General features: G+C 46.9%; 1 protein-coding gene across 1 annotated transcript in view; it reads right to left on the bottom strand.

The window, feature by feature from the left end:
- Positions 1-7,106: 7,106 nt before the first annotated feature.
- Positions 7,107-17,818, bottom strand: part of LOC124711390 (mitochondrial import receptor subunit TOM40 homolog 1-like) — a 50,798-nt gene continuing 40,086 nt past the window's right edge. Inside the window, exons 4-5 of the mRNA XM_047241440.1 lie at positions 10,006-10,185; positions 7,107-8,019 (exon numbers count right to left, since the gene is read on the bottom strand). Of these exons, the coding sequence (XP_047097396.1) occupies positions 7,880-8,019; positions 10,006-10,185 (320 nt within the window). The 3' untranslated portion in view covers positions 7,107-7,879. The remainder of the gene's footprint in view (positions 8,020-10,005; positions 10,186-17,818) is intronic.

The following is a 17,818-nucleotide window of genomic DNA, read 5'->3' on the forward strand; positions in this document are numbered from 1 at the left end:
TTCACTGGCCCGCGTCAGGCGAAGCAGCTTTCCAGAAGTTGAAGACTATGCTGAAACAAGACCTGTGCCTGGCTACTTATCGACCTGGCCAACATCTTGTTCTTGTCACAGACACCTCTCAATACGGGGTCGGTGCAGTCATTGCGCACCGTTTTTCTGACGGTTCGGAACAACCCATTGCTTATGCCTCCAAAACTCTCACGGATGCCCAACAAAAGTATTCTCAAATTGAAAAAGAAGCTTTGGCCATTATTTATGCTCTTCATAAGTTTGGTGTTTTTCTCTATGGCTCAAAATTTCATCTTGTTACGGATCACAAACCACTTGTTTCCTTGTTTCATCCATCAACGTCACTTCCCGACAAGGCTGCACACCGCCTCCAGTGTTGGGCTCTTTACTTGTCTCGTTTCAATTATGAGATTCATTTCCAGCCAACGGCTCAACATGCAAATGCTGATGCTCTGTCTCGCCTTCCCATGTGTCCTGATCAGGCACTCAATAGGGACGAACTTTTGTGTTTCCACCTGGATGTTGCCGAGCAGCGGGTTGTGGACGGGTTCCCCATCACTGGGGACAGGCTGGCGGCTGCTACGGGTTCTGACCCTACCCTCTCCCGGGTTTTAAGCTGTATTCAGAAGTGTTGGTCAGATCGCCCGTCTGCTTCTGATCTGTTGCTGAACTACTACGCTTTGCGCTACCGCCTCATGGCTAGGGATGGTGTTACCCTACTCTCCACTGACAATGCTTCGCCGTGTGTTGTTGTACCTGCGTCTTTGCGTGCTTCGGTCTTGCGCCTCCTTCACCAAGGGCACTGGGGTGTGTGTCACACAAAATCTCTGGCGCGCCGTCATGTGTACTGGCCTGGCATCGACTCTGAAATAGCACACATGGTCGCTGCCTGTGGCCCTTGTGCATCACAGGCCACTGCCACGAAGTCATCTTTGTTACCGTGGCCTTCGCCTGAGAAGCCCTGGGAGCGCATTCATGCTGACTTGCGGGACCCTTTTTAGGTACTTATTGGCTCCTCATAATTGACGCCTACTCTAACTTTCCTTTCATTGTCCGTTGCACGTCGCCTACCACCACGGCAACCACCAGTGCTCTCGCCCGCATTTTTTCTTTGGAAGGCCTCCCCTCTATTCTTGTTACTGATAATGGTCCGCAATTTGCCTCTTCCGAATTTGCGGATTTTTGTGCTCGTCATGGCGTTATGCATGTCACGGCCCCGCAGTTCCATCCACAATCCAACGGTGAGGCTGAACGACTGGTCCGCACATTTAAGGCTCAGATGCGGAAACTTCTGACTACTTCTGCTGCTGATGACGCGCTTCTCCAGTTTCTGGCGTTTCACCCCCATGGGCGACCACAGCCCGGCTGAGCTCTTACATGGCCGACAGCCCCGCACGCTACTTCATCTTCTGCAGCCTTCCACCTAACGGCCGTGGGTGCCTTCACTTGGCCGGTTCACCGCCGATGACCTCGTCTGGGTACGGGGATATGGCAGGTGGCCAAAATGGAGCCTGGGCCGCATCTTAAGACATCGTGGCAGATGCCTGTATGAAATCCAGACGGACACGGGTGTTGCAGTGGGTCATTCGGACCAGCTTTCTGCCTCGTGTGCCAGCAACGCCTGTTCCGAATGCCGCTACACCATCTTTGGCTCTACCTGACGCTCAGGATCTTGGCATCTCTCAATACTCACAACGCAGCCCTCTCACCGTCATCGCGATGCCAGCACAAGAACGGACGCCACCAGGAGACGTGCCCATGTAGGAACCGGATGGCCATCCTCTGTCAGAGCAAATCTACTCACCTCCTCCTCCAATGGACGCCGACACATCGCCCATGTCTCCTGTCATATCAACTGGACTTGCCGCAAAGGGCAGATTGATGCATGGGGCCCCAGCAGATTCGACCCCTACGTCTCCTGTTATCTCGACCCGTTATCATCGGGGACACTTCTGTCCATATGGGAAAACTCCTCCTCGAGACTTTACGGTGAGTCAAACAACGCCTGTGGACATTAGCCATCTCCAGGACACCTCCATCAAGACCAGTGCAACAATTTCAAAGGGGGGAAAAGTGTTGTGACTCGCCGATCATTCAAAGCGCCGCCGCGCAATTACGCGCGTCCTCTACGTGCAGTGCTGTCTTTTTTTTTGTTTTTTTTTTGTGGTTTTAGGGTGCACAACTTCAATGGTCATTAGCGCCCAGACTACGTTAGGAATGCACCGCAAGGCACAAGTTTAAGACAGCAACTATAAGGGAAAACACGATAAAAGACAGGCATAGGATTAAAAAACAGCATAATCAAATGTCGTTAGAGAGGTTTGTCAAGTTGATAAAACGAAGAACGCGAGCAGCTGCGCTCGTGGGTCATCCGCTAAAAGTGGCATCTAGAGTACATGACAGGCCAAGATCAAGACGCAGTGTGTTAAAATCCGGACAGGACGTTAAAATGTGGCGGACCGCCAGCAATTGCCCACATGGGCAGAACGGCGCCGGCGCAGCCATCAGCAGATGGCGATGGCTGAACCGGCAGTGTTCAATTCGTAACCGGGCGGAGAATGCCCGCCCTCCAACAGGTGTCGTAAGCCTTCTCCAAATCAAAGAACACAGCCACGGTCGGGCGCTTCCGCAAGAAGTTATTCATAATGAAGGTCGACAATGTACCCAGATGGTCAACAGCAGAGCGGCGCCTACGAAATCCACATTGTACATTGGTAAGTAGGCGTCGAGACTCGAGCAGCCAAACCAAACGAGAGTTAACCATTCGCTCCATCACTTTACAGACACAGCTAGTAAGCGAGATGGGTCGATAACTGGAAGGCAAGTGCTTGTCCTTCCCCGGCTTAGGAATCGGGACAATAATAGACTCGCGCCAGCATGCGGGAACATGTCCCTCAATCCAAATGCAATTGTAAGTACGAAGAAGAAAACCTTTACCCGCAGGAGAAAGGTTCTTCAGCATCTGAATATGAATAGAATCAGGCCCTGGAGCGGAGGACTGTGACCGGGCAAGTTCATTTTCGAGTTCCCGCATGGTGAAAGGGGCATTATAACTTTCACGATTCGAGGAGCGGAAGTTAGGTGGCCTAGCCGCCTCCGCCTGTTTGCGGGGGAGGAAGGCAGGGTGGTAATGAGCGGAGCTCGAAACCTCTGCGAAAAAGCGGCCGAAGGCATTGGAGACATCCTCAGGGGCCACAAGGACGTCGTTCGCGACCGTCAAGCCAGAAACTGGTGAGTGGACCTTAGTGCCAGATAGACGGCACAGGCTACCCCAGACAACAGAAGAAGGAGTAAAACTGTTGAAGGTGCTTGTGAAAGCAGCCCAGCTTGCTTTCTTTAATAATACGACGACACTGTGCATGTAATCGTTTATAAGTGATACAATTCGCCGCTGTAGGGTGGCGTTTAAAGGTGTGTAAAGCATGTCAACGAGCACGTAAAGCGTCTCTACATGCTGCGGTCCACCAGGGGACCGGTACGCGACGTGGAGAAGAAGTAGGGTGAGGGATGGAATATTCAGCAGCAGCGAGAATGACTTCCGTGAAGTGTGCGACCTGCCGATCGCAGCTTGTGAAGGTTTGATCCTGAAAGGTCGCCCTGGAAGAGAAGAGCCCCCAGTCTGCTTTGGAGATAGTCCAACTAGATGAGCACGGAGAGGGGGTATGCTGCAGGAGATGGATAACACACGGGAAGTGGTCGCTCGAATATGTATCAGAAAGTACATACCACTCAAACCGGCGTGCAAGTTGGGTAGTACATATAGAGAGGTCTAAGTGGGAATAGGTGTGAGATGTGTCCGAAAGAAAAGTAGAGGCGCCAGTATTGAGGCAGACAAGATTAAGCTGGTTGAAAAGGTCTGCTAACAGGGAGCCCCTCGGGCAGGATGCTGGAGAGCCCCAAAGGGGATGGTGGGCTTTCAAGTCTCCAGTTAACAAAAATGGTGCAGGTAGCTGAGCAATAAGTTGCATCATGTCTGCCCTGGTAACGGCAGACGACGATGGAGTGTAAACAGTACAAATGGAAAATGTAAAAGTGGGGAGAGTAATTCGGATGGCAACTGCCTGCAGGCCGGTGTGCAATGTGATGGGATCATAGTAAATATCATCCCGGACTAGCAACATAACCCCTCCATGAGCCGGAATACCTACCACAGGGGGTAGGTCAAAACGCACAGAGGTGTAGTGTGCCAAGGCAATTTGATCACATGGGCGTAGCTTCGTTTCCTGGAGGGCTACGACGAGCGGACAGTGCAAGCGGAGCAGCAACTTCAAGTCCTCTCGGTTGGAGCGAATGCTGCAAATATTCCAGTGAATAAGTGCCATCGTAAGAAGAAAAGGAAGATGAAAGAAGGGGTCACCTCGAAGGCCGCTGATGGCCTGGCTTCGAGCGAGCACTGCCGCCGCTATCAGTAGGCGGACAGTCATCGTCCATTGGTTCTACAGGTTCATCGCCCATCTTGGTAAGATGGCCAGGAGGGGGAGCTTCCTCTGCCGGTGAACGGCCAGATGGTCGGCTACCAGCGGTGCGGCCAGGTGAAACGGATGACGGCCTGGGGCGGCAACCGCTGGGTGGCGCAGGAGAAGAAATGCGCCGTGGCGGAGAAGGAGAACTGTGCTTCCTATGAGCCTTCTTGGAAGGTCGTTTGGTGGAAGTACTGGTCAATGGCTGGGAGATTGAGGCACGTAGGAAGTCTGCACGGGACGGTTCCTTCTTGAAGGCCCGTGCATCTGACTTCTGGGTCTTCGTCTTAGCAGAAGCTGATGAAGGGGCTTGTGTCTGTGGGGTGATGGGAGGAAGAGGGGACGTCGACCGCGCGATCTTAGCACTGGCCGAACGGACGACCGTGGTGCTGAAGGTCAGATCGCATGTCTGGGTTGCCACTTCCCTGGTAGTCCGAGGAGAGGCGAGGACAGTACTGTATTTCCCCGCTGGGAGCAGCGTGGGCTTCCTACTAGCAAACAGCTTGCGAGCAGCCGAGGTGGACACTTTCTCTTTGACCCGAATTTCTTGGATACAGCGTTCTTCCTTATAGATGGGACAGTCGCGGGAGGACACTGCATGGTCACCCTGACAGTTCACACAACGAGGAGACGGAGGTGGACAGTCACCCTCATGGGCATCCCTGCCACAAGTGACACATTTAGCCGCATTGGAACAAGACTGGCGAGTGTGACTAAAACGCTGACACTGGTAGCAGCACGTAGGTGTCGGGACATAGGGGCGAACAGAAATAACCTCGTAGCCCGCTTTGATGCGCGATGGCAGCTGAACACTATCAAAGGTCAAGAAAAGTGTCCGGGTCGGTACAAGGTCATTGTTGACCTTTTTCATGACCCTATGGACAGCCGTCACGCCCTGCTCAGCGAGGAAAGACTGAATCTCCTCATCAGTCAATCCGTCGAGGGATCTAGTATAGACCACACCACGAGACGAATTCAAAGTTCGGTGAGCCTCCACCCGGACAGGGAACGTGTACAGGAGTGTGGCTCGAAGCAGTTTCTGTGCCTGAAAGGCGTTCTCAGTTTCTAGTAACAAGGTACCATTACACAACCTGGTACACGACTTGACAGATCCGGCGATGGCATCTACGCCCTTCTGGATAACGAAAGGGTTGACAGAGGAGAAATCCTTTCCGTCCTCAGATCGAGAAACGACGCGGAACTGTGGGGCAGGCGGTAGTACTTTTGTCACTGGTGGCTGGTCATGTTTCCGTTTGTGGGCAGAAGTCGAGAGAGAAGAAGAGAAATCCATTGCGGAGGAATCCCCCACGATTGCCAGCGTCTCCGATGGCGCGTTCCTTCCTTATGGGGACCCTCTCAGAGGGCACTCCCGCCTTAGGTGAATGTTTACACCTCAGGTCACACCTAACGAGAAACAGACAGAGGGACCAATCGGCATGGTCAGAAGGTATCAGCTCAGGCAATCACCCCTCCCCGGGCCTGGCCTTTACCAGGGGGTACGTGCGTGCCTTACTTGTCTACCCAGGGCGGGGAATTACGCATTACCCCGTCACCGGCTACGCGTGCGAATGCGTGGGTCGGCCTTCAGGGGCGCACAGGGAGGAAGGAAGAAGAGGAAAAGAAAGAGAGAGAGAGAGGACAGACTGTCTCAAACGCCGAGGCGGAGACCAGAGAAGGCAAGGAGAAGTAGGCAAGGAGAAGTAGGCAAGGAGAAGTAGGCAAGGAGAAGTAGGCAAGGAGAAGTAGGCAAGGAGAAGTAGGCAAGGAGAAGTAGGCAAGGAGAAGTAGGCAAGGAGAAGTAGGCAAGGAGAAGTAGGCAAGGAGAAGTAGGCAAGGAGAAGTAGGCAAGGAGAAGTAGGCAAGGAGAAGTAGGCAAGGAGAAGTAGGCAAGGAGAAGTAGGCAAGGAGAAGTAGGCAAGGAGAAGGCAGTGCTGTCTGCCAGCCATGCAGCAGCTGCGCCACCTAAGCGGCCAGCCGGGCAGCGGCTGCTAGACTGGGACTCTGTGCTCATTCGAATGCTAACGTGTACACATGTCTTGCTTGTCAACTTACTCTGTGACTTATATGTGTTGTATCGTTCTGAAATATATGTGTTAAACTTGACGTTATAACAACAATCTACAAGATCCCTAATTACTGAAGCACAATTTTGATTCCAGAAATTTAGACAGACAAGGAGAGCAAAGGGGGAATGTAAGGCAAAGGGTGAAATGGATAAGATTCAACACAACTTAAAAAGTAACTGGTAACAAAACTGAAAGCAAGAGACCCCACAAAAGTAGCCACCAAAAGAGATGATGAGCACTTGTTACCTCCTCTGAGAACCATTCAGTAACAGTGGTGAAATTTCTCCTCAAATTATATGATCAAATCTGCAACAATTATATTGAGACATTTTTAGGAGTTTATAAACCCTCTTATGTAAGGCTTGAACAACTTACCTTTTATCACTTCAAAAACCTTTAGTATGAGTGGCTATGTGGGGTAACAACACTGTCTTCTCCACGTCTTGTTAAAAATGATTAAATTGCGTAACAACTCTGTAACTCCAATAAAGGAAACTGCCCTGTATTTCCACACAAGGTAAACGTGATTAAAATCTATATAACCTTAAGATTTCATAAATAAAAAGCTAACTGTGGCAAGACTTTCAAATTTATTGATCATAAAACAAAGTAACAAACAGCTTTATTTACACACATACTGAAAAGCAGAATGCACATCCTCTGCTGCCATTCCTCCCTCTTAGAGCCAATTCCAAATTCTTGGTGTATCATATCTGCCTCCATCCAAATGTGCTAGTTACTCTAACACCAAACAGCAAGTGGCAGATACATACAGAATGCAAATATAGTGGCAATCACACGGCACAAATAGATTGAGCAATAAGTTCATCACATAACAAAAAACGAATTTTGTAGGTCTAAGTTTAGCTCAAAACTGACTCTTTTCTGTATAAGTCTCTCCAAAGATCTGGGAGTTTAGGATCCTTGGAGTTTGGAAGAACCTAAATACTACACATTTAGTCATTTCTGATATAAATGTTATTGTATTTGTTTATTTTGTCCTTGCAAATGCAAGAAATGATTCAGCAATACAGTCTCTTGTGTCACATTAGATAAAAAAATGCTTACAGCTGTCATTGTTTTGTGCAGGTACATATTTACAAAAAATAAGTCACATTGAAAACTAACAAAATGTTTGGTACAAACGTATCAAATACTTTGGCTAATGGAGGTGATGTGTTTGTAAGCACCTCTGTATGTGAAAGATCTTGCAAATTACTGAACTGATCACAGATCTGCTTCACATTAACAGTAAAACATCTTTAGCATTGTGAATTATTATATATTCTCCAATGACTATTATATTTTATTCAAACAAATTCCTCAAATGCACTGACTTTTTATTCAAGCAATCGTGATACCACAGCCTAACCGAAAATTGTTTTTGCTATGATTCAGCATACCACTCAGTGAAAAGCAGAATGGTAAAGGCTGTAACTTCTTCTCCAGCACAGCACCAACAGTCCAATTGGAGTCAATCATAGCTGCAAAACACATAAAATGACTAATGAGTCTGGTGTTTTCTTGGAGAACACAAACATAGTACTTTCTAAAGAAAAAACTAACTTTTTACTAACAAGGAAACACCACTTAGCCCATATCTATATGAACACAAATCACACCTCTTACCATAACCACATGACCAACACTTGACAACCCCCTCTCCTCCCATCCCAAAGTTCAGCCATGTTTTTTTTTTCTTTTTTTTTTTCAACCCATACAGTTTACAACTAGGCCAATAAAAATATTCAATTACAGCGTTACGAGGAGGAGGAGAGAGGGGGGGGGGGGGTCTGAGGGGGAGAAACTGTTTTACAAAAAAATTGTGTATTTGGTGGTAAATTTTCAAAAGCTAAATACCTTCAAAATAGTGACCATCAGATATAATACACTTGTCCCAAAGTTTTTAAACTCGTATGCAGTTATGCTATTTAGTGCCTCCAGTAGTATTTATTTATTTGTTCCCCTTTATTTCTATATCTTAAAAATGCTTCCTTCTCAGGTTCCTTTCCATTCTTGGGAATAAAATAAACTCACACTGGGCCAGGTCTGGTGAGCACGGTGGATGAGAAACCACTGTAATTTGGTTTTGTTCCAAAACTCCCCGACATCTTGTGAGCAGGGGTGTTATCATGGTGTAAAAGCCAATAGCCTGTGATGTCTTTTGTATCAAAATTCAGATCAATTTCTAACTGTTCTATCAATTCCCAACACATATGCAAATGACTGGTTCATTGGTCATCTGGAAGCACATGTACAATGATTTTTGCTGCCACACGTTTCATCTTTGGAGCAACAAGTCAGAATTCATTGTCATGAACTTCAGAACACTTCAGGATACTCCAGTCATTTCCACTGATTCACTGATTGTTCTACAACGATCAAACACTTATCACAACATGGATTTTCTTTTATGTTTTTATTTGTTAGGGGATGTCCTGGCCAAAAATTTGGTCTTCAACTCACAAGTGATCACTTGAAATGACAGACCATTCATAAACCCTTGTCTGACTAAAAAATTCCTCTACATAAGCCGTGCAATGCACTGCGATAGTCTCTGCTGAGCACATGAAACAGCACTTACGAAAACACAATGTTTCCATGGCAATGCTACCTGGACAACTGATTCGAAGTGGTGTCTAGTGAGGTAACTACTGGCAGAATTACGAACTGGTTTTATACCAACTGCTGGAGAAAAACTGTTACTTTTGACCCCCCCCCCCCCCCCCCCTCATCCTCATATAATATCAGAACAAAATATTAGGACAACTCATCTGTTTGGGCTCTTCAATGTCATATGGAAATGTAGGTTACCATAACATATCTGAAAGGTTTGAAATGTGTCTGGGGAGGGTGGGACGAATGGACATGGCTTCGTTTAAAAAAGATACCAACATTGACCTCTAGTAATTTAAGGAGATTACTGAAAAGCTGAATTGGGGTGGTACAGCATGATTGCAACTTTGGATATTACATACCACAATCAAACAAAAACAATTTCATGCTGACAGTCTGGTCAAGCACATAACATTTACTGTAGTAAACAAATTAGAGGAAGACTCCATCATGATATCACACAGATATGAAGTAAAAGAGAAAATCAATTTTCTGCAGTATTACATTAGGATAACAGAAAAATTATGTGAAGTATTGTCTCGCTCTCTTTCTTTCTTTTTCACTTTAATTTTTCCTGAAGATTTCCAGAATTGGAAAGAGAATGAAATAAAATTAACTATACAGATATACTGAATTTAGTTTCATATTAATTTAAAACCCGGATAAAGGAAGAACAGTAGTAACATTTACTTATTTATTAACATATGCAGCTTGTGTACAAACCAGTACATTGAAGCACACATTTGTGAACAAACTGGGAAACCTAGAAATTATAACTGCCGTCAGCTGTCACTGACTACACACCAAAACATAAAATGGAACTATAAGCTATGTATGAAAATACAAAATCTTACCCCTGAAGCACACATCTGCTTTGGGAAGATCTACTTGGTAACCAATGACAGCTAAAGTTTCTTGCATACGCAGATTTGTATCCATCTCCACACCAAACTGCAGCTGGTCACTTACTTTTTCATAGTAACATACATGGACTCCAGCACCACCCACAACACCACTAACTGTGAAGTCATTTCCTGAAAAAAATTATCAGAGTAATTGTTGTACACTGCGTTCAATGTAACGTAATATCTGTGGTACAATCATTATCATGAAAAGCTCAATGCTCAAAGTACATGCTTCATCATTTTTAATGCTTGGGACACAACCCAATAGCTGAACATTTATACACACATTGAAATATGAAATTGATACAACTCAGCTATGAGACTATTTCCTTCCAATCAACCTAAATCATAAAATAGATATTTTCTGATAATTACAACCAATCATTCCATGTTTTACCCAGGCAATTCATTTCTATTACACTTTCAACAGATTGTCACAGAAGATGCTACAGTATGTTTGATTACATCAATAATGTCCAGGTAGGCAAGCACAAATGTTAAAAAGGATTACTTTTAAAATACACACCACACTCGAAACAATTTGAGGTCTCTCATCCTTTGCATTACAAACTACAGGGGAATACAATAGCTGCCTCACCTCCAGAGATGGGTGATGAAAAAGAATTGTTTCAGCGGAAGTGGTTTCACCCTGAGGCGGCATTTATTGAACACCATGCTCAAGATTTGTAAATATCATATGGCTCTTCCCACATGTCAAGTTTGTAAGCATAGACTGAATCTACCATCAGAGTTTAGATGTGGAGCGCAAAATTCTAATTAGATGTGAACACGAATTTCATCTCTTATCACATGCTACTTTTATACTAGACGAGTCTTACTTAAAGACACAAACAAAAATGTGATTAGTTTTGATTTTCCGGTAGCAGCTGTACGGTTTTTTCATCTGTATCTGATTTTGCTCAGTGTAGTAATGATTTGACAAATTTGATGTAGCCTACATTATTTCTAGGGCAGCCACTATTAATTCCATATGCATTTAAGCTTATCCAGAGAACTGAAATGGCAGTGTGGAGAGCACATGGTAGAAATGAAAAGATTGGAGATATGAGATTTTTTATTTTATTTTTTTATTTTTTTTGCCATTACATCATATCTGGTGACAGTGTCTACAGTGATGTGCAAGTAAGATGGTTACTGCACATAATGAATTAGCTGTGAAAGTTGACACTGTCTTTTAACAAAATGTTTAGGTGGAAGCCACAGGAAAAGGTTTTAACAACCAAATTCACGGAACACGAGTATATTCAAAATCCTGATGGAAAATGTCAAGAGCAGAAATGAAATTTAGTAGATAGATTTCAGAATATGGGAAATAAATTGGGGAAAAGATTTGACACCTGGGTGCAAAAGAAAGATGAACAACTTGCAAAAATCTCTGAATTTGAAGATTGTCATAAACAGCAGGATAGCAAAATCTCTGAATTAAAATAAGGCCACAAGCCAAAGAATTTTATGACACAGTTCTTTAAGTTATCTGAGATTACTAGTCGCAAACAGATGAGCACATTGCAGAAATAACTGTATTGCAAGTTAGTACATTAAGGAGTAACAGAGAGGAAAGCGTGTGTGAAACTTTGGAAAACATATAATATACAAGAAACAGTTAGTGAAAAATTCAATACAGTCGAAGAAATGGTCAAATTCAACATAGGAAGTGCCATTAAGGGAAATCAACACTCAAGTAAAACAAATCTGAACTGAATTAGATTGATTGAGGGTCCACTTGGGTAACGCCACAAATACAGGAAATTTTGCACAACGTTGTAGTGACATAGGGGCAGCAGCAATTGCAATTATGCACACAGTAGGAAACAATATCCCAGCACGGTAAATGTTGTGTGTTTATATCTGGAAGAGGAAACACACATGCAATAGTCTTTATAAAAAAATCTTTCAACAGTGCACTGTCACAAAACTAAGACACACACAAAGAACTTTAAACTATATTTTTGTCAAAATATTTGTCAGTATAGTGTACGACGAGACACTTAAAGCAGTAAATGAGTTTTGCTATTTGGAAAGCAAAATAACTGATAATGGTCAAAGTAGGGAGGACTGGCAATGGCAAGAAAAGCATTTCTAAAGAAGAGAAATTTGTCAACATCGAGATTAGATTTAAGTGTCAGAAAGTATTTGTATGGAGTGTATGGAAGCAAAACATGGATGATAAATAGTTTAGACAAGAAGAGAATAGCAGCTTTTGAAATGTGGTGTTACAGAAGAATGCTGAAGATTAGGTGGGTAGATCATGTAACTAATGAGGAGGTACTGAATAGAATTGGGGAGAAGAGGAATTAGTTGGGGGTTGGGTTGTTTGGGGAAGGAGACCAGACAGCGAGGTCATCGGTCTCATCGGATTAGGGAAGGATGGGAAAGGAAGTCGGCCGTGCCCTTTCAGAGGAACCATCCCGGCATTTTCCTGGAGTGATTTAGGGAAATCACGGAAAACCTAAATCAGCATGGCCGGACGCGGGATTGAACCGTCGTCCTCCCGAATGCGAGTCCAGTGTCTAACCACTGCGCCACCTTGCTCGGTGAGAGGAATTAGTGGCACAACTTGACTAGAAGGAAGGATTGATTGGTACGACACATTTAGAGGTGTCAAGGGATCACCAATTTAGTACTGGAGGGAAGAATGGACGGTAAAAATCTTAGAGGGAGACCAAGAGATGAATACACTAAACAGATTCAGAAGTATGTGGGTTGCAGCAGTTGCTCTGTTTTTTTTTTTTTTTTTTTTTTTTTTTTGTTTGTGGTTTTAGGGCGCAAAACTTCTATGGTCATTAGCGCCCAGCCCGTGACGTAGAAAACAGGAGAAAAACGAAATTTAAAATCAGCAGCAATGGAAACAAAGTCAGAAAATTTGAGAAACTAAAGGCAGAAGGAATGCTTAAAAGTCCACTATAGAAAGGGGTTGGTTGTCCCCAAAAAAAAAAAAGTTCAAATGACTGACGTCATTTCACTGTCACTAATAAACTGTAGAACGCGGTCAGCTGAGCGCGTGTCATCTGCTAAAATCAACGATAGATCAGGCGATAGCTGTAGATGGGAGCGTAACGGATTAAAATAGGGGCATTCAATTAAAAGGTGTCTGACCGTCCACAGCTGAGAGCAGTGGGGACAGAGTGGGGGAGGATCACCGCTTAAAAGATGTCGATGACTAAAAAGACAGTGCCCTATCCGGAGTCTAGCTAAAATTACCTCCTCCCGACGACGCGTTCGGGAGGAAGAGGTCCAAGCGCAAGGAACGGCTTTCACTTCCCGCAATTTATTGTGGGGAAGTGTTGACCAATGCGCATGCCATAAATGAGTAACTTGGCGACATAAACCGCTCCGTAGATCGCTAAACGGAAGAGACTGAAGAGCTGGCCGAGGAAGAGAAACTGCAGCCTTGGCCGCTATATCGGCCGCCTCATTTCCACAGATACCAGCGTGTCCCGGGAGCCAGAGGAACGCCACTGAGACGCCCCCCAGGTGGAGCAAGCGCAGACAGTCCTGAATCCGGTGGACCAGAGGGTGCACAGGGTAAAGAGCTTGGAGACTTAGGAGAGAGCTGAGAGAATCTGAGCAAATTACGTACTGTATCCGCTGATGGCGGCGGATGTAGTGGACAGCCTGGAGAACAGCGTAGAGCTCCGCAGTATAAACCGAACACTGGTCGGGAAGCCGAAAGTGATTTGGGGTGTCGCCAACAATATAGGCACTCCCTACACCTAACGATGTTTTCGAGCCATCGGTGTAAATAAATGTGGCTTCCGTCATTTGTGCACATAGAGCAGCAAATGCCCGACGGTAAACAAGTGTAGGGGTACCATCCTTGGGAAATTGACATAGGTCTCTGAGCAAGTCGATCCGGGGACGGTGCCAAGGCGGTGCTGTACCCCAAGTTGTCAAGAAGGTTTTAGGAAAGCGGAAGGAAAGAGAATGGAGCAGTTGACGGAAGCGGACTCCCGGGGGTAGTAGGGAGGAGGAGCGGCCTGCATACCCGACATCAAAGGAGGCGTCGAAAAAAAGGTTATGGGCTGGATTAGCAGGCATGGAAGACAGATGGCTAGCATAACGACTCAGAAGGACTGCCCGCCGATTGGACAGCGGAGGTTCAGCAGTCTCAGCATAAAGGCTTTCCACAGGGCTGGTGTAAAAAGCTCCAGACACTAAACGTAATCCACGGTGGTGGATAGAGTCGAGACGCCGAAGAATAGACGGCCGAGCAGAGGAGTAGACTATGCTTCCATAATCCAATTTCGAGCGCACTAAGGCGCGATAGAGGCGGAGAAGAACCACCCGGTCCGCTCCCCAAGAGGTACCATGCAGGACACGGAGGGTGTTAAGGGAACGCAGACAGCGAGCCGAAAGATAGGAAACGTGGGAGGACCAGCACAGTTTTCTGTCAAACATAAGACCCAAGAATTTAACGACGTCGGAAAACGGAAGGTTGACAGGACCTAGATGTAAGGAGGGCGGAAGAAACTCCTTACGTCGCCAAAAATTAACACAAACGGTCTTACTGGGTGAGAAACGGAAGCCGGTTTCGATGCTCCACGAGTGGAGGCGATCGAGACATCCTTGAAGACGTCTTTCAAGAAGGCTGGTCCTTTGAGAACTGTAGTAGATCGCAAAATCGTCCACAAAGAGGGAGCCCGAGACATCAGGAAGGAGACAATCCATAATTGGATTAATGGCGATGGCAAACAGTACAACACTCAGCACGGAGCCCTGGGGTACCCCGTTTTCTTGGGAGAAGGTACGGGAGAGAGTAGTGTTCACCCGCACCCTAAATGTGCGCTCTGCCATAAATTCGCGAAGAAAAAGGGGCAGCCGGCCTCGAAAGCCCCAAGAGAACAGTGTGCGGAGGATGCCTGTCCTCCAACAGGTATCGTACGCTCTCTCCAGATCAAAAAATATTGCTACCGTTTGGCGTTTCCGGAGAAAATTGTTCATGATATAAGTGGAGAGAGCAACAAGATGGTCAACAGCAGAACGATGCTTTCGGAATCCGCATTGGGCTGGTGTTAAAAGACTGCGGGACTCCAGCCACCAAGCTAAACGGTAATTCACCATACGCTCCAAAACCTTACAGACACTACTCGTGAGAGAAATGGGGCGATAGCTAGAGGGGAGATGTTTGTCCTTTCCTGGTTTCGGAACGGGAACGACAATAGCTTCCCGCCATCGCCTGGGAAAGGTACTGTCGGTCCAAATTCGATTATAAAGGCGAAGGAGGTGACGCAGGCTATGGGTTGATAAATGCAGCAACATTTGGACATGGATACCATCCGGTCCTGGGGCGGAGGAGCGAGAAGTAGAGAGTGCATGTTGGAGTTCGCGCATGGAGAAAACAGTATTGTAGCTTTCGCGATTTTGAGAGGAGAAAGCAAGATGTCGCACTTCCGCTGCACGTTTCTTCGGGAGAAACGCTGGCGGGTAATTTGAAGAGCTTGAAATCTCAGCAAAGTGCTGACCCAATGAGTTAGAAATTGCGACGGGGTCCACTAAGGTATCATGCGCGACAGTGAGCCCAGAGACCGGGGAGAAACTAGGCGCGCCTGAGAACCGTCGAAGCCGACTCCAAACTTCCGAGGAGGGAGTGAAGTTGTTAAATGAGCTAGTAAAGAATTTCCAGCTTGCCTTCTTGCTATCGCGGATGACGCAACGGCATCGCGCACGGAGCTGCTTATATCGCATACAGTTGGACAAAGTTGGATGGTGACGGAAAATGCGAAGAGCACGTCGCCGCTCACGTATTGCGTCACGGCAGGCCTCGTTCCACCACGGAACTGGAGGGCGCCGGGGCAATTCGGAGGTGCGTGGTATTGAACGTTCCGCAGCTGTGAGAATAACGTCGGTAAAATGTGTGACCTCATCGTCGACGCTGGGAAAGCGACGGTCATCGAATGTCGCTAGAGACGAAAAAAGTGTCCAATCGGCTTGGGCAAACTTCCAGCGTCGCGAGCGCATATATGGCAGTTGAGGCTGCAGTCGAAGAACACATGGAAAGTGGTCACTCGAGTGTGTATCATCAAGGGCGAACCATTCGAAGCGCCGAGCTAGCGGAACAGTACCGACCGCAAGGTCCAAATGGGACAAATTTGCCGTGGAGGCAGACAAAAATGTAGGGACCCCAGTGTTGAGGCAGACTAGATCCGCATGGTGGAAGACGTCTAGCAATAGTGAGCCACGTGGACAAGGATGTGGAGATCCCCAAAGCGGGTGGTGGGCATTGAAGTCCCCAACCAGCAAATAGGGGGGTGGAAGCTGATCAAGAAGATGAAGGAGATCAGGTCGTGCCATTGGTGTAGACGATGGAATGTATACCGTACAAAGAGAGAACGTGTATCCAGAAAGGGAAAGACGGACGGCGACAGCTTGGAAGGAAGTGTTTAAGGGGATTGGGTGATAATGGAGAGTATCATGGAGCAGAATCATGAGTCCTCCATGGGCTGGAGTGCCTTCAACTGAGGGGAGGTCATATCGGACGGACTGAAAATGAGGGAGAACAAAGCGGTCATGGGGACGCAGCTTTGTTTCCTGAAGACAGAAGATGACCGGCGAGTAGGATCGTAAGAGGATCGACAATTCCTCCAGATTGGCGCGAATGCCGCGGATATTCCAGTGGATAATGGACATAGGGTGAACAGAAAATGGAGGAACGGCACCAAGGGTGCTGTCAACTCAACGACTGCTCAGAGCTTGCGACCGACAGCATGGAATGGCATTCAGTCGAAGGCAGAAGATCCTGATCCATAGGTTGGTCAGGAGCAGCTCCTGCCACCAACGATCGGCCAGTTGACCGGCCACCAACAGGGCGCCTCGGCGACACAGAAGATGGCCGAGGGCGATTTCCGCCAGGTGGTGCTGTAGATGGGACACGCCTTGGCGGAGAAGGAGAGGAACTGTGTTTCTTCGTAGCCTTCTTGGAGGTATGTTTAGATGAAGGAGGAACCGATGGTTGTGAAGTTGCAGTACGTAAAAACTCTTCACGAGAATGCTCTTTTTTTGTAGACTTGGCGTCTGACTTTTGGGCTCGAGATTTAGCAGAACCCGACGAAGGGTGAGCCATAGAGTGGGCAGGCGAAAGAGGTGAGGTTGAACGGGCGATCTTTGCGCTGGCCGATCTGACGACCGTGGTACTAAATGTGAGGTCGCAAGTCTGCGTGGCCGCCTCCTTTGTTGGCCGAGGAGAAGCAAGGACAGCGCTGTATTTTCCTTTCTGAGGCACGGTGGGCTGTCGACTGGCGAGTAACTTTCGAGCAGCAAAGGTCGACACCTTTTCCTTCACTCTTATTTCCTGGATCAGCTTTTCGTCCTTAAAAACAGGGCAATCTCGAGAGGAAGCAGCGTGGTCACCCATACAGTTGATGCAGCGAGGGGATGGAGGTGGACAAGCACCCTCATGGGCATCCCTGCCACACGTAACACATTTGGCCGGATTGGAACAGGACTGGCTGGTGTGATTGAACCGCTGACATCGATAGCAACGCGTAGGGTTTGGGACATACGGGCGAACGGAAATTATCTCATAGCCTGCTTTGATTTTTGATGGGAGTTGAACTTTGTCAAAAGTCAAGAAGACAGTGTGGGTTGGAATGATGTTCGAGTCAACCCTTTTCATAACCCGATGAACAGCGGTGACGCCCTGGTCAGACAGGTAGTGCTGAATTTCTTCGTCAGACAATCCATCGAGGGAGCGTGTATAAACGACTCCACGCGAGGAATTTGAGGTACGGTGCGGTTCCACCCG

Source organism: Schistocerca piceifrons, chromosome 8, assembly GCF_021461385.2.
Source record: "Schistocerca piceifrons isolate TAMUIC-IGC-003096 chromosome 8, iqSchPice1.1, whole genome shotgun sequence".
Taxonomy (NCBI): Eukaryota; Metazoa; Arthropoda; class Insecta; order Orthoptera; family Acrididae; genus Schistocerca; species Schistocerca piceifrons.